Raw genomic sequence first — 21660 nt, 5'->3', positions numbered from 1 at the left:
ATTTTAAAAATTTTCAGAAACAAATTAGGAAGATTTAATTTTGTGTTTAAAACTTTCCTTGTTTGGAGGAGAATGAGGTGGCCGGCCATTAAAGGATTAAAAGGGAAATTTTTATTAAATTTTCTTTTCATTGGCAAAGAGAATAAGTTTTTATTAAAACTTTCCTTATTTGCCAAGACCAAGGAATATAAAAGAGAGCGTAGAGGTGCCTCACCTCATAAGAACATACATCTAGTATTCCTCTCTTCTTTTCCTTGTGGTGGCCGACCCTTCTCTTCCTCCTCTTCCCCTATTCTTCTTCTTAAGTGGCCGGTGGCATAATCTTCTTGGAGAAATCTTGGTGGCCGGATTTTGCTTGGAGAAGAAGGAGAGATAAGAGGCTTTGCTTCTTAGTATCCCTTGGAGCTTGGTTGGTGGCCGAAGTTCTTTATCTCGAGGAGTTTGTTGATTGGCCGAAACTTGCTTGAAGAAGAAGAAATCTTGGGTGGATTCTCGTCTCGGTAGATCGTCGCCCACACGACGTCCGAGATAAGAAGAGGAATACGGCAGAAGATCGTGAGATCTATAAGCTACATAAGGTATAACTAGTTAATAGTTTCCGTATCATAACTAGTTCATCCTTTTGTTTAGATCTTGAAATACCAAACACAAGAGGCTAGTAATTCTAGGTTTCGGATTTGTGATTCGAATTTGTGTTTCTTTTATTTTTCGATCTTGTGATTCGATTATTCTTAATGGTTAAACCTAGGGTTACTATAAGGAGATTAAATATTGAATTTCTTTGAAAGGCTTTGTCGAGGCAGTGGTGGATGATCTCATACCCAAGAAGGCCTAGTGTCTCGCCATGTTTGACCTGGGAGCTGATCTCTGAAATAAATATTTAATCGAATTTGTAACATGGGTGGATTTGGATCAATAATGTTAAGCATCGTTTGCGATCCAAGTCTAAACCTCTAAGAACATATAAGTTGAATTTGGAATCAATAATGTTAAGTTTCGTTTGTGATTCCAAATTTAATTTCTAAAGAACATAATAGGTTGTTAGGAAAGGTTCTGGACTTGTACAAAATTTTTGTACAGAGGAACCGGTATGATATTCCGAGTAGCAACCAACAATGTTAAGCATCGTTTGTAATCCAAATTTAACTTTAGTAGAGCACATGGGTAGCTAGGAAAGTTCTATGCTTGTATAAATTTTTATACAGGGGAACTAGGACGGTATTCCAAGTAGCAACCAACAGTGGAAGACTAGACGGATCGAATGCTGAGTAAAAGTCAAGACGGTCTGGAGGACCAATCTAGTAAAAGGTAAACTCTCCTGAGAGGAGTAGGTGAGGGCGTGTTCCCTGAAGAGGGAATAGTAAGTGTCAGTCTGACCTAGAGTTTCAGCGAACCTCAAAGTCAAGACCAAACAGTCCATAGGCTATTAAAATTATTTTTATATATTGTTTGTCTATTATTCTAACTTTGTTTTATATGAAGACTAACACTTTATAGGTTAGCTTTTTTCCTTGTTCGATCGACCGAACGTTGAGATCAGTTGACTGAACCCCATAGACTAGGTCAACTCACAATGAAGTTTCGACCAAAGGATCGGTCGACTGAACCTAGGGTTCAGTCGACCGAATAGTGGATAGACTGCAGGCTGATTAGACCAGGTTGATTGGACCAGATAAGTTGAGGAGCGTTGAAGGTTCGGTAGACCGAACGACTAGATCTGTCGACCGAATGAAGACTTTATCCAAAGTGGCAGCATTTGGATGGGAAGTGATGTGTATAGATTATATATACTTTTATGCATATTTTGACGCACATCTACTTATATTTCATGAGTATAATCTATGATTATTGTACTCTATTTCATCGAAATATTATATTTCCACTTCTTTGTCAGAGATCTGCTCTTGGTATGTGTTTTTTATTGACAGGACGCTATTTGGAGTGAAAACAATGTTGATAGACAATTTAGAGAACAAACGAAGACAAAGGGGCTTGGCCATGTGAAATCCACACTGTCATGCCACTTACCAGAGGAGGAGATGACTCAGCACTGTGGATTCCACACAGCCGTGCAATGAAGCAGAGAAAAAGATATCCCTAGCCATGTGGATTCACATGATCGTGTGGGTTTCCAGAGGCAAAGTAGACTCTGGCCATGTGGATCAACACGGTCGTGTAGATTTTCCAGAGCTGAAGCCGACCTTAGTAGTGTGAATCCACACGGTTGTGTCACCGGACCAAACTATGGCCATGTGAATCCACATGACCATGCCACCGGACTAGACTGCGGTTGTGTGGTTTCACATGACCATGCCATTGAACCAGATTATGACCGTGTGGTTTCACACGACCGTGGCACAGACCGTACCAGGCCTGTGCCCAGCACTATATAAAGAGTTTTTCTCCCTTTTTCACTTATCTGGGGATCTTGGATCCATCATGGATCTTGGATCTCCCCCTTGGGGGAGCCCTAGGCTTCATCCTCGCCAATCTTCACCAATCCATCCACCTCTAGAATAAGAGAATGCCTCCAAGGATGCCATGCTTCAAGGATATGAATTCTCTTCTCTCTCAATCCATGTTTTAAGTTGTAGATGCTATATTTATCATCTCTTAGTTGTATCTCCCTTGTAATAGAGTAAATTTCTAGATCTAGGATGTAGGAAGAAATTATGATATGATATGATATATGAACTTGTATTTGGACATTTTTCTATGTAATGATGTGCTTACTACTTGTTCTGTGTGTTATGCCTTTTCATGAAATATATGAATAGTGTAAATATGTAGACGTGGGAGGTTTGTCTCTATGTTAAGGTTGTTACTAGATTGGATAATCGGGGGATCCTTAGTGACAGAGGATACCCATTCAACTAGACATATTATGCCCTTAGTGACAGAGGGCATCAATACTTATCCACTTTCTAGAGTCAAAAGATTTTAATATAGGGACTAATTCTTGTTAGGACATTCTAATTGGAGTGGATACTTCACTACTACTTTTAGGAGATTGGATAATCGGGGGATCCTTAGTGACAGAGGATACCCATTCAACTAGACATATTATGCCCTTAGTGACAGAGGGCATCAATACTTATCCACTTTCTAGAGTCAAAAGATTTTAATATAGGGACTAATTCTTGTTAGGACATTCTAATTGGAGTGGATACTTCACTACTACTTTTAGGAAGTGACTGTATAATCTAAGAACGTATGATCGGGGGGTCCTAGTGACAGGGATTCTCTCTTAACCAGACTTCCTAGGTTACCTCTCTACTTAATGACGTTAGAACTTGGATAGACTCTCCGGTGCAACCTACACGGGGGTTGTACTGGGCTTTAGTTAGAATCTCTACACGAGTGTAAGTATGAAGTTAGGTAGATGAACTTAACTAGCATCGTTACAAAATCGAAATCCTAGCATCTATCATCCATCTTCTTCCAAGATCATCTCTTATTCCTTCTCTCTCTCCTTCTCTTTAATCTTTCTCTTACTCTCTCTCTCTCTCTCTCTTCCAACCAACCTTACGTTTGTATAGGAATTCGTTGTGCAAAATCAACTAGTGTTTAATCAACATTCTCTATGGGATCGATATCTATTACTGATGACGTAGCCGTGCACTTATGACTTCATAACAGGAAGCTGGGCAAATTCAAAAGATTTGATCAATTGAACTGTTGGATCGGTCAACCGATGAACGTCGAGTTAAACAGTGATCCCGAGATCAGTGGAACTAGATTAGGTTCACTCGGTTATAAAAAGGGTTCGACTAGCAACTTCAAAATACATCATTTCAGAACAACATTCACTCTTGCGCGTTGCTCCAGAACGATTCAACAATGCCCAAACGCTACTCTGACAATCGATCACCAACTACTAATTCTCTTATTGTCGGTAAACTTTGTTTTTATTGCAATACTTGTTTTTGTCATTTCTGTACCCCATATATAAAGAATTTTCAAAACTATAATAATTGTCTAACGAAAGTGATCAACGACCGCGGACCTTGGAGTAGAAGTCGTTAGAGGCTCCGAATCAAGTAAAATTTAGATTTATTAGCATTGTTTCTTCCTGTTTTTATTCCACTGTATTTGTCTCTCAATAAATTTTAAACAAATGTGAAAGTATAAACGCTATTCACCCCTTTCTCTAGTGCAACGATCCTACACATTCCCCAATTAGTTACTACTCAAAAGAAAGAACAAGTTGACCAATGGCTTACTAATTGGAAGACATGTCCAATGACCAAGATGATGCACACTTTATGCTACCTAAAGGACAAGACTCAAGGCGATGTTATTATTGCTCTACACACATGGGATGGACGATCAACCAAAGTTCCTTACAACCCACCTAGAGTTAAGTTTTCTTCGAGGAGGGAGAAATAGCAAATTATAAATTATTTTTTTATTATTTTAAATTGTAGTGAATACTTGATAATTATCCTGCTTTTAGGTGTCAAATATTTAATTTCTTTTAATTGATAGATATATCTTCTAATTCGATTTGATTTTTATGTAATTTTTGTTACTTTTCAAATTTTTGTAGGATTTTATATTTTCAAGTCTCAATCAATTTATTTCTTAGTGGTCAAGTTCTTTAAAACAAGTGAGTATTTCTTGCACTGCTTGATTGATTTTATTTTTAAAGTTTAGTTGAGTCGGAGCATTTAAAAAGACTCCGGTTCTCATTTTGTTATTTATCTTTTCATTAATAATATTATCTATTCAAGAAATTTATTGTAGTGGGAAGTCTGATGCTCAGTTTCCCTAAAGCCTGATACCGTGGTCTGTTACTCTTCTTTTTTTGTCAAATTCAACCGAGCAGTCCTGCAATTGCTCAACCAAAACACAATTTTCAGTGCAGATTACATTATCGTTAGCAAATATTTACAACTGCAAGTATCGAGCAGCAAATCTTTGCAACTGCAAGTACCGTGCACGGTAGCCAAAATAATCAAACACCGCTGTGATCGAGTCTACACACCATGATTCAGCAATTTGGCTGATCCATTGGTACAGCAACTAGAAGTGATAACTCAGCAATTCATCTTCTCGGAGTTTTTTTTCTCCTAGACCATTTGCAATAGTCTTATGCAGCCACTAGAGTTTGCGGCGAGAACCATATTTGATGTTCTTCTCCAGCAGATGCTTGAGACAAAATGTGTGCTGTCACCGCCAATCTCATGGCCAGTTATAGGATCAAAGTTCCCAAACTTGTAGGAGGTTATGGGCATAGGAAATTTTTTATGATAAGCATACACCTAAAATAACAAATTAAGTTACAAGATCATTAGAAAAATCATTCAAGTCAAAATACGGCTTGAAATACGTAAGTGACTTCGACATTTGCTAAAAAAGTATTGCATAAGGGACTTTTGGATGAATTTGCAACGGAGACGGAAAAAAGATCTATGTGGGTGATGTTCTAGTTCATCTTTAGCAGTAATAAAAGTTTAAGGTGTAGATACAAATTGTGTAAATATAGATACATTGCAGACTTAAGGATAGCAAAATGGAAGAATGTGGATACTCACTTCATTAGTTTCAGAACCGCATAAGATGTATCCATCGCACACAGACAGGCCTACAAAATTCTGCATTTGAAAAGAGCCACACATCACAACCAAATTATTACACGAAAGGGAATCTGGAGAGCTAAATTAGTTATGTTGAGAAACAGAAAAGTAATAGAAAATTTAATTAATATTTGGTTAACCGAAACTTGTAAAGAAAATTTCCAACCTTCTCATTACTATGGCCAGTCATGGTCAATGTGCAGGCATTTGTGGATAATCCTGCTGCAACGGTCTTCTTGAGATCCCAAAGCTTTAAGGTGTTATCAGTAGATGCAGACACAATTGTATTGGAATTCACAAATTTTATGTAGCTCACAGTCCTTCTATGCCCAGCTAAAGTACACCAGGGAATCCTGGTATTACGAATGTCATAACAGTAAATTCCATAATCAGCAGATCCAAAGGCCAGTAGATTAGATGAATATGGCGAGAATTGTACACAGCACACATTTGCGACACTCTTGATTGTTTTGATGCATTCCTTCTGCAAGCAAAGAATATATTTACTTTAATTTTCTCTTCAAAGAATAGAGAAATTGTTAAGATTCTGATTGTAGACTTCAGTTTAGCAAGAGCATTGAGCTGAAGCATTATATATGGTTGTAAAGATGAATATAATAAAAGTGTAGTTGATGTCTAGCACCCTTATGGAGTTATAGAATAAAAGAATCTTCAAGAGTAAATACTCAATTTCAATTCACACTAAAAGCTATAGCTAGTTATTCTGGATGATTTAGCCCAATGAAAATTCACAATCCAAATAAGGTAATGCAAAAGATACAGATATATGAATATGATAAGAGAGCTCGCACTTCATGTATGCTCCAAAGTTTCACAGAGCAATCATCACTTCCACTTGCCAACTTAGTTGGAGCTTCCGAAGAGAAGTCAACACACCAGGCTCTTTTTTCGTGGTCAGTGTACTGATGAAATCCTTGACCAGTGCTAGCATCCCATAACTGCATAAGAAGAATTGAGTTATCTTGCAGAATTTTACTAGAGCAAATGATACATACCCTAATGAGAATAGTCATGTTATGGAAATTTTCCAATGGATGCACTTGAGTTTCAAATTAGCGCACCATGTTTAGTTTGCCCAAATTGAGCCAGCCTACCCGAAATATGACATTTACAACTGTTTTTCTTCCACCTGACCGAGTCATCCAATGGACCAGTCTAGCATCCCTCCCAAACCAGTAAAAAAAAAAAATAAAATAAAATCCTGGAAGAGTGTTACTTGCAGCAAGGGATCAGAAAAACCATCAGAGAGAGCTTTGGCTTGAAGAAGGGTTTTTCTGATCATTTTTTACTAGGAACATCTTTTAGGGAGATGCAGTTTATGGGGTGTTTTTCATTTCAATTAATCATCTTGGGCACCAGTTTAATAGGTGGCTCAGGCAGGCTGGAAGAAACAGGGTAAATCTGGTATTTAAGTTACGTTGGGGCATAATAATGGGAAAAAACTATGGTGTGTTGGGAAATACTGAAACCTACAATATGATTTTGAATAGAAATTGTAGCTTAACTATGCAACTTCCAAGAAGAATATCCTTCAATTGCAGAATATTGGAAATGAATCCACGATCTACAAAGTTCTTCGAGGGTAAAGATCATCTCTATAATTAGATCAGCTACATGGATCTTTAAGATTTATTTAAGTTAAAAATGATAATTAGCATGGCCAGATATGACATGAAGGAATGAGTTTGAGGATACAAATAAATTACCTTAAACTTAATGTTTGATACAACAAACATCTACTGGAACAAATTGATATGAGAAAATGTTAGGAAAGATAGTGGAACCCAGAATGTCAGCATAATCATTTAGCTCAAAGAACGAAATATATGAACCTATAACTTAGTAGCTACATGGGAAAGAAGGAAATGTTCAAGCTGAAAGAAGAGTACATGAGGACCAATGGATTCGAGCTGAAAGAAGAGTAATGAGGTCCTGGACCAATGGATGCAACTTAATCCTTACAAGGATCCTTAGAGAATGTTTCTAACTCAAATCCTTGATTTTGATTAAAAAGTTACAAAGGAGAAAATTGACCATGGAAATTCTCCATCAATATATCTTGTTAGTGCAATCATGCCTTTAGTGATCAAGTTTGACCAACTGATTTTAGGCTATGTTTGGTAGGGTGTAATCTGTCTTGTAATGTAATCAGGATTACATTACAAGGCTGATTAATTTGTTTGTTTTAACTTTAAACCTGCAATGTAATGTAATCTCGATTACAAAAGGTAGCGAAGTTTTGCAATCTGGATTACAAAGTAAATACTATGTAATCCGATTACATTACGAGGTCACTGTTTAATCAAAATTTGAATGCCGAATATACCCCTAGTTAGTCGACCGCTCGTTGGCCATCGACTGCCCGCCGGTCGTCGCCCGCGCACTGACCGCCGCCGCCGGCCGCTGGTCGCCTGTGGCCGCCGTCGGCCGCCGGTCGATCACTTGTCGCCGACCGCCGATCGTCGATCGGCCGTCATCGGTCATCAGACGCAAGCTCTGACAAAGATGCAGCGGTCGTCGGTAGAAGTTGTAGGATATTTTTGTCATTTTATAATAATATGAATTACATTCTTTATAAAAAATAATGGATACAAAACAAAAGAATGTAATCACCCTTGTAATCAAAGATTAAATACATTATATTACCAAACATAGTAATGTAATCAAGATTACATTACATTACATTATATTACAAATTTGATTACATTACAAGCTAGATTACATTACACCCAACCAAACGTAGCCTTAATGTGCTTGACAAATAATTTAAGTTAGATTAATGTTGTTGTTATTAATGAGGTTTGTCAGTGCAAGTGTAGCAATCTTGACAAGTGAGTTGGAGAAGTCAAGTAAGTCGAGATTGACTGAATATTTGACAGATATAGAAATGCATCAGGTTCTAATAAATAATGATGCAGGGTTAGCATACGACTGCCTAAGCCTGAGCGCCCAACGACTACCAAAGCACGAGTGGGTTACGGATGCCAAACGGCTCCCTGAGCCCAAGCTGGTTGTGAGTGCCGAATGGATGCTCCAAACTCCCGAGCAATAAATAGCAGCTCGAGTTCAAGTGGGTTGCGAGCTCCGAACGACTGTCGAGCCTAAGTGGGTTGCGAGCACCGAATGACTACTCGAGCACCAAACTTTCAAACGCCCGAGAGTCAAGTACCACCTACCAAATCTCGAGCATCCAATGGCCGAGTGCCCAAGCGCCAAACTCCTGAGCATCCGAGTGTCGATTATCGCCTATTGAATGGTGAATGGATTGCATTCACAAACACCATAGTGCCCAATCACTAAGCATGGATCGACTAATCATTGAACGTTGATCGCCCTAACACCCCAAATCCCAAGGGCCAAGCACCCTAAGCCCGAATGGATTGCGCTCCCCGGATACGTGAGGGTCTATATACCATGACGATTACAACAACGCCAGTTGCAAAGGGGTGCACCCTTTGGTGAAGATGAAAGTGGTACGCCCTTTGCGAAGATGCAATATAGCTTTTTACTGCTTTTTCCCTTATATAAGGTAATGATACTAGCGTCACAAAGGTACGTTATTCTACACTGTTTTGCCTATCTGTTATTCTATTCTCTATCTTTAAGGCTTGACTTGAGCGTCAGAGGAGTCTCATCGAGGTTCGCCTTGGCCACCCTTCTAACATTCTTCTTATGAGCACAAGACATCAACAATCTAGAGGCCATCCCAATCCCAGTCCGACAGCCAACCTTTTCCTCACTATCGTCTTGTCATTCTGCAAGTGTCGCTAATCTATCCGAGCTCTCCACCCATCATCAACCCATCTTGTTCCTAGCCGGATCATTTTGGCGACGTCTATGGGAAATCTGAGCTAAGATGTAGAGATGGGAAACACTTGAAAACGTCATGGAGAGAGAGGATCTTCTTCTGAAGAAAAGGCTCGGGCCATGTTCTGGGAGCCGGGTGTTCCTTCCTTGATGTTAGAAAGCATGAGTCAACTAGTAATAGCTACAGTAGAGGAAGTCCTTCGAAGATGATTTCTCTTGAATCCCCTTACTCTGAAGGAACCAGGAGGAATATTAGCTCCTCAAGAAGAGCAATCTCGAGAGTCGACTGCTCGTGAACAGCCTCAAGAGAATCCCATATGAGCTCAAGAAAATGGTTGGGAAGAAAAGAAGGAAATGTCATCTTGTCAGGATACTCCCCTCTCGAAGGGAATCCTAGCAGAGGAGTTGTTGAGTCATTTCCAACCTCTGTAGATTAGAGAATATATAGGATCCTTAGATTGAAAGGATCATCTATGTCAATTTGAGAACACCTCCCTCCTACACCAATATTGTGAGGGAGTGAAGTGTTGAGTTTTTCTAACTACTCTAGTAGGATCGACGCAATGATGGTTTAACCAACTAAAGATGAGTTCCATTCACTCTTTCAAAGAGTTCAACACATTGTTTTACATCACTTCTTGAGTACCAAGTGCTATCATACGACCCCCTTAGCCTTTTCTCTTTAAAACAGCGGAGTTGGGAGACTTTGTAAGAATACATTCAACGTTTCAATCATGTTGCCTTAGAGGTGCCTACTGCCATCATAGAAATTCTCACCAGTGCCTTTTCCTAAGAATTGTTGAAAGGTGATTTCTTCCATTCATTAGTAAAATATCCCTCTATCGACTATGATGATCTCTTGGGGTGAGTGGAGAAGTACATTAATGTCGAGGAGGCATAACAAGAGAGAAGAAATGACCCGGACGCATCTGCTCTGCCTATTAACCAAGCCACGAGGAAGGTCCCTCATCCAACACCGCGCAATGAACTGCCCGGGCCATTCCTCAACTATGCCCCAATAAAAGTGACTAGGGAAAATGCTATCCAGAGGAGAATTAGATACTAAGGATACCTAAGGGCTATCCATGAGGGACTTCAAACTTGATGCCCCGATTAATTTGCATTTCCCATCTCTTTCTGGGACATGAAGGGGAGACAACTTGGTTGTCCATGAAATGCTTTCCACCTCCAATCTTATCACACTTGAGGAAGATCTTGGTTTAAATCAACTCTCCCCCCTTCTCTGAAGAGGTCAGCGCAAGTTACTTCTCCCAACTCAACATAGTCGCGGATTGAATCTCTCCCCCTTCTTAGAAGAGGTCGATGCAGATTACCTCTCCCGACTCAACATAGTCGCGGATTGAGTCTCTCCTCCTTCTCGAAGGGGTTGACGTGAATTACCTCTTCTGAATCAACACAGTCGTGGATTGAGCCTCCCTCCTCGAAAGGGACATGGGTTACCTCTCTCGACTTAACAAAGTCATGGATTAAGCCTCTCCCCCACTTCTCAAAAGGAGTCGACGTAGATTACCTCTCCTAACTAAATGTAATCACAAACTGAGTCTCTCCTCCCTTCTCAGAAGGGGTCGATGCGGCTTACCTCTTCCAACTCAACATAGTCATGGATTGAAGCTCTCCCCCCCCCCTTTCTTGGAAGGGATCAACGCAGATTATTTCTCCCGACTCAACATAGTCATGGATTGAGCCTCTCTTCCCCTTCTTGAAATAGGTCAACATGGATTACCTCTCCCGGCTAAACAAAATCATGGATGGAGCCTCTCCCCCTTTTCTCATAAGGGATCAACATGGATTACCTCTCCCCCCTTCTTGAAAGGGATTGACTCGGCTGTCTCTCCTGACTCACTGGGCTCTAGGGCGGCATATTCTCATAAAGTTCGATCATATTATAATTAATGTCTTTTGCCCTCTAGTTCTTCTAGTGGCCTACTTCTCTAAGGACCATTACTGCATCCTACTATCCTCAACACTCTAATTGAGTCTCGCGCGCTACAATTCCTCGAATTGACATGAAGGAGAGGACTCATGATATTGTTGACATCTAGCCCATGCCAAGGCACCTACATAGTCCAGCCACGCTGTCACCCTAAGCCTGAGCTGCGAATGGTTGCTTGAGCCTGAGTGGGTTGCGAGCATCAAATGACTACTCGAGTGCACAAGCACCAAACTCCCATGAACGGATGCCTAAGCCCAAGTGGGTTGCAAGCTTTGAACAACTACCCGAGTGCTAAGTGCTTGAGTAACCGAGCGCCCGATTGGTCGAGTGCTTGTGTAAGCGAGCGCCCGAGTGCCAAACTCCCGAGCGCCGAGTATTGTCTGTCGACTACTGAGTGCTGAGTACTGATAACCTATGATTTAACGTATTATTTTGTGTTCCTACTTGGCATTTTTAATCCGCTCGAGTGCTTAATTCCGTGTTTATATAATATTTCATGAGTAAGGGTTTATTTTAAGTTTTAATCCAAATCCTTTCTAATTAATAGCATTTTTACTAATATATGAGTGTACCTTGTTTTGCAGGGGCTCAAAAGAGAAATCAACCAGAGCTCAAAGCACATTATAGTAGGGAACACGACCTGGTCGTGCCCCATCTTGAAGCTCAATTCGGAGAACACCTCAGTAGCTAAACATGGTCTGGTCATGCTTTTTGGCACGGCTATGTCACGACTCTTATAAAGGGAAAAGATTGAGATCTAGGGAAAAGGGAGTCATCTTCTTCCTCCTCCACCTCCATCTCACCCCGGTTGGGAAGGTTTTCGCAAGAGAACGCACACTTGGCGAAGAGAAGAGGGTGTGGAGGTCTTCCACCTTCTTAGCTTCCATAAGTCCATCTCCAACCAAGGTTTAGGCATGGAGGTCTTCTACATCTACTTGTCCGCATCAAGCCCTTGTCCTAGTTGGGAGAGGTGCTCCCATCTTTATTGCTGGAATCCACCACTGACAAGCCCTTGTCCTAGTTAGGAGAGGCGCTTCCATTTCCATTAGTGAGCTACAAGATTCTAGGCTCGTTCTGCATCAACCATTCATCCGGTCGGAGGGAGAGCTCCACTTTCTTTAGTGCTTAACTTAGCTTAGTTTTTATACTTGCAATGTGTTTGGTTTAATTCCTCTTACACTTTTACATTACTTTCAATTCAGTTAATGCATGTCAATTCATTTAATTCGTGCAATAATTATTTTGTTGAAAGTTTTAAATTCTTGTTCTTCATTTCGACGCAAGTAGGTTAGGTTAGACTAGGAATGTTTTACTTTATGTTTCATTTAATTCCTTGCAATCGTAGTTTAACTAGATTAGATTATAAAAAATGTCTTTCATTTATTAGTCTTAGCACTCAATTCCAACACAAACCACCATTTGCAGCATCAAAAACCAAATCCCAATACAATAACATTTCGTCCAAAGATTATCACTCGTCGCTACATTCCTTGAGAGAGATAATGGGTTATTCCCTATACTATACTAGTGTAGAGCGGTTTGGTAATTATGTTTGATATTGTAGTATGACATACGATGTGATCCAGAACCACGGTACTGCCGACTATTGAGTGTCGAGTACAACCTCCTGACCATCGAGTGTTGAGTACTGCATGTCAACTATCGAATGCCAAGTGGATTGCATTCTCGAACACTAGAGCATGGATCGCTAGATCACAAGCGCTGATCACCTAAGCACCATGATTCTCGAGCGTCGAGCACCCCGAGTCTTAATAGATTGTGTTCCCCAGATACATGAGGGTCTCTGTACCGCGACAATTACAATGACACCAGTTGCAACGGGATGAGTCCTTTGGTGAAGATGAAGAGGTACGCTTTTTGGGAAGAGGCATTATAGTTTGTTACCACTCTTTTCCCCCATATAAGGTAATGATACCATCTTTACAAAGGTACGTTATTCTACACTATTTTGTTTATTTGTTATTCTCTTCCCTATCTCTATGGTCAGACTGGCTGAGGTTTGCCTTAGTCCTCTAACCTTCTTCTTGTGAGCACAAAACATCAATAATCTAAAGGTCGTCCCAATCCCAATCTGTTAGTCAACCTTTTCCTCACCGTCGACCTTTCATTCCGCAAGTGCTGCTGATTTGTCTGAGCTCTCCGCCCATAATCAACCCATCCTGATCCCAACCGGACCAAATAAGGAAGTTCAATAGGAGTTGATCATGAAGAAGTTCAATAGGGGTTGACAAAAGAGAAGCCACAGTAGGTAAAGGTTGATCGGGTGGTACTTAACAAACCAAAGAAGTCTCAAAGACTAGATTCCTAGAAAATGAAAGATGATCCCGTGAGTTGTGAGAGATTACAAAAAAATATGTAATTTTGAATTTTGGCAGTCTTTTACTTAGGCATTTCCTCGATAAAAAAAGTAGGATGTTTATTGTAATTGATGTTGACGAGAAAATTTAGTTGACCAAAGGTTTAGTCATTTGAATAGTTGAGTCGACTAAAGACATTTTGCTCACAAATTGTACCTCTTTGTTTCAACTTAAGTTGATTGAATTTGACTATAGTTGAGTTGACTAAGTAATTGACTACTGAAAAATAGCTTGCTCTTGGTTTTTTGTTGACTATGTAGTCAACTAAAATACTGTAAGAATTTAAAAATTAAATTGTTCAAGTGGATCTTATCCACTTCAGTTGACTAAGATTTGAGTGATATATTTTTTAGTCAACTAGAATCGTGATCACCCAAATGATAAGCTTGCGACCTAATCTAGTTGAGTTGGTTGTTAAGTGTTGAGTCGATTGAGATGGATTTGAGTCGACTGAAGAAAATAGTTGACAAACAAGGCTTCTGTGATCAAAGTTTCAATCGACAAGTAATAATTTGAGTAGACTATAATTAAATAGAATAGATGGTTGAAACTTATGCAAGTTCATTTTGAAGACTATAAAAAGAAGAGCAAAGGGAGCTTGTTCAAGAATAAGAAAGCTACTACTACCTGCTGCTCTCAAATTGTCTTTACTTTAGTTTATAATTTTTATTTTGTTTGGACTTGAGGCCTTTACCTTTAAGCTTTATTTTCTTTAGACAAACTTTTCTTTGCTTTAGTGTTTTTATCTTATAGTAAAAGCTTTTGTCTGAGGTTTTTCTGCCTATAGTGAGTAGAAATTATAGTAGTTCTTTGAGGGGTGACTCACCTTTCGAGTCCATAGGCTGTGAAGAAGGAACTTAGGATTCTGAACGACACTAAAACAAAATCAAATTAGCATTGCTAACTTTATTAATGTCTATCCTACTTCCTCTATCACATATGTTTGCGCTGGAAGGACTCACCGCCTACCGAACCATTAACTTAAGAAGAAAATGCTCTATATTTGGTATCAAAGCCCGACCACTCTTGAAGGACTAATTGCCAATAGAGACTACTTAAAACTTATATATGCAATAGGGATTCAACACCACACAATCCCGTTTTTCGACGAGGTAAAATTTTCTTATTGGAAAAGTCATATGGATAATAGAGTTCAAGAATTGGATCATCACCAAGAAAGGATCCAAGGCTCTCATCAATAAATTTGGAGATCCCATTGACTTCAACAAATAGAGTGACAAAATAGAAAAGGAAGAATAAGAAAATGTGAAAGCTACAATCACACTTCAATATGGACTCTTATTGGAATAATTGAACTAACTTGATACTTTTAAAAGCACAAAAGAGCTATGAGAGAAGTTAATCAAACTTCATGAAGGGTCACATGGGTCAAAATTCCTTGATTTAAAATGCATGATTTTGAAATTAATTAACATGAAAAAGATACTAAACTTGAAATCACAAGTAGATGAATTAAAAATGATCCTAGAAAAATTCACACAAGAGTTAGAATATATTGATTTAATAATAAATAGTCATTAAGTAAATTTTAGCAATGTTGGACCAGGATACGAGTAAAAGAAAAAGGAAAAGGGATACTATTCTATTATTTTTAGTGGTCGGGATTAAAGAAATATGCAGAAAATGAATAGCAAGAAAATACTTAGTTGATAAAGTTGGATCCAACTTGTATTGGATCCATCTTGTAGCTTGTCACTCTATGGAGACCAATATTAAGTATTTCCTACAGATGCTCTGCAAAACGGAAGCAACAATATAAACTAAAGGAGAAAACACATGAAATATTCACCTGAACGACTCCATCATAATCTGTTGAAGCTAAATAGTTCCTGATGTATCTGTTCCAACAAAGGCAGCTGAGTTTAGATTTACTTGACATCTCTAGCACTGGGTAGTTAATGTCGAGAGTATAATTTTGAAATGCATCAAACTCGAATACTTTGATTTTCTTTGATGCTCCAGCAGCAGCAAAATATTCTTCATTTTTGTCAAAGCTCAAGGAGCAGATCACATTTGCAGAGTTGAGGATATCTGGATTTCTTAAACTACCACGAACTACAAATTTTTTGTAGCAAGCATACTTGCATAAGCCTTCAAAGAACAATCCTCGTTGATTGGAGGAGTCATCCTTCATATAAGAAAGTTTTGTGTTATTTCCAAATGTATACAACTCATTTGGGGCCTTGAGAATGTTTATGTCTTGACGTAGTGCCAAGCCAATATCAATTTCTGAAGATTTGGATCTCATGGAAAAGTATGCACTTTCAATACTTTCAAAGTTATTCATTAATGTCCTTGCATCTGTATTAACAACCGAAAATTCAGATCCCAAATCCTGAGGTAGTGGTTCTTTGCAAGCATAGAAATCTGACATACCAGTAGAATTTTCCTGCAAGAATATATCTCTGGACGTATGTTCATTTGAGAAGTGTCTCTTTTTTGTATCTCTAATGTCTTCTTCTATGGAACCAAGGTTTTCCATCAACTTGTCTATCTGCAACTCTTTGTGTTTTCTTAATGTAGATAGAAAGTGCAACAACAAATCTGCTTCTGAATGTTCATAATCAATAGTTGAAGATAATTGTTCTGCAGCTGACAATTCTCTATCTTTACAAAATACATTACAGTTCAGAATATCCCTGTCATCCACACAAAACAAAAAGCTCTTAACTGTAACAAAAAAGTTGATAATATTTTAAATTTTAAATTTTGTTGGCACAAGTTTCTTAAGTAGGAATTAACGACTCAAGCAAAAAGATTTTTAGGACTTCCTCTATCCTGCCCAAACTTGTGATTAAAATGCTTGAGTAAAATTTGGAGAATGTATAAATGTGCGATAACATTCACCCAACAAAATTTTTTAAGACATCAAGCTAGTTCTTCATGCATGTTACTCCGAAGATTCTTCGTGTATAATGAATCAAACAATTATGGGAAAAAAACCTTTTGTGCCACAAAAATACCAATAGATGGACCATTTAAAAGAGGCAAAGTCATCAGTATGGGAAGATGATTTTGTATAAGAATTTGCTGTATTTTGAGAATTTCAGTAATTAGCAGGCCTGAACCTATGTGCATTGAACAGTTCAAGCATTTTAAACTCTCCACTTATAATTCCAAGACAATATGTTCTGGAGCAAATTTCCCATATTATTCTGCCAAATTCTAGAATAGTTGTTAGGACTTGAAATTTGTGTGTTATTGGTTCCTGTCATTTCAAATGAATATAGAATCAGCAGAGTGACTTTTTGTATTGTGTAATATTAAAGTTTCCAAAAAATAATTCATGTTAATTAGTTGTAATCCAAAGATATAAAATATAATTTGTCATGCAACTGCTTTACTTTATTTATATACATTGAACTAATGAAGAATGAGAGAGTTGAAATTTTCCTTTAAAACAAGAAACAATAGGGATTTTATTGTCAACGTGCTAGTTCCTTGGACATTTTCTATCATAAGGCTCACAGACCATCCAAAAATCTTTGCAGGCCACTTAGCTAGGGACAAGACTACTGAGATTAGTCAGCTCTCTATTGTCCATGGTCAAGCTCGATTAAACACAGTCCTATTATGTTTTGTCTTGTTCAATGTTTCTAGTCATAAAAGTCTCCTATATCATTACCAAAATTAATAAATAAAACAAAGGAGGGCAATCTCCTGAAAATGGACAATGTAATCCAAATAAAAAGACTACACTTAATTTAACAACATTCAGGAATGTGCAACTAAATATAAAAAAAAATATTAAATGCAAGATTACCTTGTTTTTGGCCGTGAAGAAGGATCTGGATGGAGCATCCATAGGCATATTCCAGATTCCTTAGGTTGTTTTGATAGAAAATTTGGAGGAAGAATCCGATGGCGTAGATTTAACATTGCCGCAAAATGGACTTCGCGAGATTCAAAATGACAAAAGAGCTAGAAAATTATTGCATTGGTTAGCACCTTAAGGAGATGAGCAAAAAGTTAAATCTTAGTGGGAGGCTGAGATTGATCTACTGTTCACTTGTCATACTTTGGATAGATTTGACTATTGAGAAATTTAGTGTTGAAAAGCAATTTAAACATGTTACAGGAGAAGAGGACCACGCCCTGAATGCAAAAATATTTGGATAAAAACTCATGTATGCTCTCTACTACAAAAATTCTGCAAGAATATGCCAAAAATTGATAGTTAAAAGTTAGTTAAGATGTAAAGGTTTACTGCAGTTGACATCATGCATGATCTTAGTATGCTCGACATGTTATCTACAACCATAGAAACACTATTCTGATCCACTCTACATTCACTGAATCTAGTAAGTCATTTGACCCATGATTGACAAATAAAGAATACCATGTTTGATTTTCTAGAAAGAATTCTTACCTCAAACAGAAGAACCCCAAGACTATAGACGTTGGATGAAGAAGAGTATAAACCCTCATTTAGTTCTTCAGGACTAACATACCACCTCTCCTCCAACTTCAGAACTTCAGAGATTGTATTCTGGCCACCAGAAGAGAGCCCGAGGATTACAAGAGAGGTTTGGAGCATGCGTGAAACATTTACTAGAAGTCTGTCACAAATTTCGCAGCAACTTTCAACATTAGACGATTGTTTGTCAAAATCTTTGCTTAGTTCTTCTTTCAGGACACCAGAATGTCTTGAAAAAACTAATTTCTTAGTTGAAGCTTCAGCAGCATTTCTTTTTCCTAATATGCTCCTTCTCCTCTTCCAAGTGTTTTCCAAACAATCCCCATCCAACTCTGTTTTGGCAAATAATGATTCCCGTTGACCTTTGTCAATAAGAGGACCAACGTATTTAACTTGTTTTGTAGGAAAAATAATAAAATGAGATGGCCGTAAATGCTTTAGAATGAATCCTTGAGAATGCAAATTACTGACTAGATCCACAATCAGCTTAAAGATGTGTAGTTTTTCAACTTCAGTTAGTTTGTTTTTAGGTTTAAGAAAACTTCTTATGCTGATTCCTTTTGTAGGAATCCCAGATAACTTGTTGTTGATTGTAGCTGATGGAGATGCACTATCAGCTTTAAAATGAGTAAATTGTCCACTTTTATATGCGCACTTGTGAAATTTGTTATCATCGTGGCAGCTGAGTTCAATATCCTTTCGTTTCAAGGCATTCATGACTGAGAAGAGTTGTGATCCAGTGTCATCCAAGCCATTAGCTTGTGAAGGACTAGTACAGTGCATATCTGCATTGCCTGAAGCAATATATTTCTCATTTTGAGTTGAACAATCACATAATTGTGAAAGATTTTGATCAAACTGACTGCTTAAGTAAAGCTTCTGGGTGTTTGTTTGGGGCAGGAACGGAATACCAGTGTCGATTTCGTTCGATGAATCTTCATGTAGCAAATATTTTGGCCTCAAAACAAGCTTCCCTGTACCCTCTTCCAGGCCCTTCCTCAGTTGCAAATCCTTGTCACTGTCTGTCTGATCATCGGCAGACAGGTACGGCCTCTTGAAATTTCTCAGGGTCAATTCTGTGATAGGATCTTTTGAAGGTTTTGTATATAATGCTTCATGCTCAAAATGTGGTTTGGAACCAAAGTATGCACTCTGACCAACAAACAGTTCTGAGTTGAGCTCAGTATAGCATACAGAAGAAATGTGCTCAATAGTTGCTGGAGCAGAAACTTCCATAACATTGTAACTTTGAGTTTGCTCCTCTAGATGTTCCATCTCTTTGAACTTTAGGTGATCGACTTCTAAGCCACCCACAGCATCATTAATATCCGTTATGGCCTCCATTATTCACAATGTATTACTCTGAATCAAAAGACTTGAGCCAACAGGCTCTCTAAAGGTGCCAAAGCCTCATCCAAAGCAAGAAGCAATTTTCCTCTCCCAAGAGAAAATTAACACACAGCTACGTGTCCATGGACCTAAAAGAGAACATAACAAGATCATAAAATGTTCACACCATTTTCATATACATTCATCGCAGGCAGACCAAAGAATACAAGAAATCACAGGTCGAGAGACAAGCTATATATAGTGAATCATGTACGTACTATTTCCCAATCTAAAGAATGAATGAAAATTGCAAGTATAATTAGAAAAGAGAGACGAAGGTTATAAAGTTGTCCTTGTGAATCAAAACCGAGGGAGACATTATTGCACAATCAAGGAAAGCAAGGTTACCAAGTGAATCATATATATATGAAACTATATATAAGATGTCCAAACGATGTGTATCGTCACAGCGTAAGAAAATCCACTCGATTCACATGAATAATGCAGATCATTGGATCCATAGGTCGTGCAAGTCGTAGAGATGGCGCAGAACCTAGAGATTGGATAAATCTTAAAATTGTTCCCAGTAAAATGGAGAAAGAAACAGGGAAACCTAAGCCTTCAGAAACTTAAGAAAGAAGCAAAATCCAACCCTTTTCTTGGAATAGTAAAAATGCTGCAAGCTGGCTGGCAAATCTGCATCAACAACTACTAATGAACAGCCGCAACACAGATATATTTGTCCAGAAGAGCAGAAGTAGAGATAAAAATGCATTTAACAAAAAAAGAAAAAAAAAACATTGAACATTCCAAAGGAGGAAATAAGGATCATTGAAGAGCTTACCTTGAAGGGAAACTCCGAGGCCCTCGAGGCTTTCGACTCTATACGAGTACCAAATACTGATTAGTTATTCCATAGCAGCATCTCAAGATTTTTCTATCGACAGTAGCTACCTCGCCCGGTGTCAACACTAATTCATTAGTGTATTAAAGACTATATATTCTGATGGACATATGCACTAGAAAATATTAAAAAAGAAGAATACTTTCATGGACAGCCAGAGGTTTGAGGAACGAGAGGGTAGAAGATATTATTGGAATAGCAGTAAGAAGAAGATGGACGTTACGTGGACAAGCTTGTGACCAATGCTTGCGCGCATTGTTTAATGCCAGAAGAGCTTTATATATTAAAATAAGATGGGTGAGGTTTTTGTGGGGTCAGCTTAGGCGGCCGCAGCCTCCACGGGAGGAGTTGGCTGAAGGATGACCGGGAGATGCGCTTATGTGTACAGGAACGCAATCTTCGAATTGATCCCCTCCACCTCCACCTCCACCTGGGAATTGGATGGCGAAGAAATAAATGATCTGCCTTTACCTTTGTTAAATCATTTCGTCATAATTTTTTATTTTTTATTTGGAAATTTATTAAGTTGAGTGCCTAACTTTTAACATAATTCAGATTGAGCTCTCAAAATACACCTTGGTTCAAATTGCCTAGTATTAGGATGGATCCCCTTGATGAATCAGGAAGCTAGAAGTGAAATAATGTTTGACCATAAAGATAAACTGTAAATATTTTTGCAAGCTCAAATAAACAAATAAGTTAACTCCGGAAAAATATAAATAAGAAAAGTATGTGCTAATTACACAACATGATTTACATAATCCGAAACTTCAACTTTTAATCCATGCATTATGGACTCATAAAGTAAGTCACCTATCAAATTCTACTATCTTTTCTCCTTTCCGGAGGCAGAAAAATCAATTACAAAACTCTGCTTACAAATAAGAGCAAAACAAATCAAAGTTTTATAAATCAAATAATAATTAGACTAAAAATGAAACAATGAGAGCGATGAGAGATTCTCCGCTTTTTCTTAATGCCCTATTAAATTGGAAGAGCAGAAGTAAAATTGAAGAAATTTTTTCATTTAGGAAAGTTTTGTTGGTGTAATCGTACCCTTATAATCAGGAAAGATCATGATTTGATGGTTCAAGTATCATCTTGGATCTAAAATATGTATGAAGTCGTGCATGCACTTGATGCTGATAGACATGGAGACTTAACGTGGCCAATGTGTTGGTGGCTCGATGGCTTAAGGTCCATGAAGATCAGAGAAGGATGATATTGACATTCAAGGGATCATGAACAAG

The 21660-nt window shown here is 38.3% G+C and overlaps 1 protein-coding gene across 3 annotated transcripts; it reads right to left on the bottom strand.

Moving 5' to 3' along the window:
• Positions 1-4786: 4786 nt before the first annotated feature.
• On the bottom strand, positions 4787-20661 carry LOC121975022 (protein SUPPRESSOR OF PHYA-105 1-like). 3 transcript variants are annotated; one of them, XM_042526371.1, is made up of 9 exons: positions 20351-20661; positions 18130-19655; positions 17524-17681; positions 16137-16399; positions 15550-16061; positions 6392-6538; positions 5746-6063; positions 5538-5597; positions 4787-5264 (listed from the first exon to the last, which is right to left on the bottom strand). In XM_042526371.1, exons 2-9 carry the CDS (start codon positions 19519-19521, stop codon positions 5073-5075), a joined length of 3042 nt encoding a protein of 1013 aa, XP_042382305.1. In that variant the 5' UTR covers positions 19522-19655; positions 20351-20661; the 3' UTR covers positions 4787-5072. The 3 variants fall into 3 exon arrangements, with proteins under 3 accessions (XP_042382305.1, XP_042382303.1, XP_042382304.1); XM_042526369.1 differs by having other exon boundaries at positions 15550-16399; XM_042526370.1 differs by lacking the exon at positions 20351-20661 and adding an exon at positions 19915-20059 and having other exon boundaries at positions 15550-16399.
• Positions 20662-21660: the final 999 nt, after the last annotated feature.

Source organism: Zingiber officinale, chromosome 4B, assembly GCF_018446385.1.
Source record: "Zingiber officinale cultivar Zhangliang chromosome 4B, Zo_v1.1, whole genome shotgun sequence".
NCBI lineage: Eukaryota > Viridiplantae > Streptophyta > Magnoliopsida > Zingiberales > Zingiberaceae > Zingiber > Zingiber officinale.
Note: the sequence above shows the minus strand (reverse complement) of the source record. Positions and strands in the feature narration are given on the sequence as shown.

Coding starts and splice junctions, on each gene's coding strand:
- LOC121975022 (XM_042526369.1), bottom strand. CDS start 19,521: ATGGAGGCCATAACGGATATTAATGATGCTGTGGGTGGCTTAGAAGTC. Junction 17,682..18,129: donor TTGGGGTTCTTCTGTTTGAG/GTAAGAATTCTT, acceptor ATAATTTTCTAG/CTCTTTTGTCATTTTGAATC. Junction 6,539..15,549: donor ATTATGATGGAGTCGTTCAG/GTGAATATTTCA, acceptor CTTCTTATGCAG/TTATGGGATGCTAGCACTGG.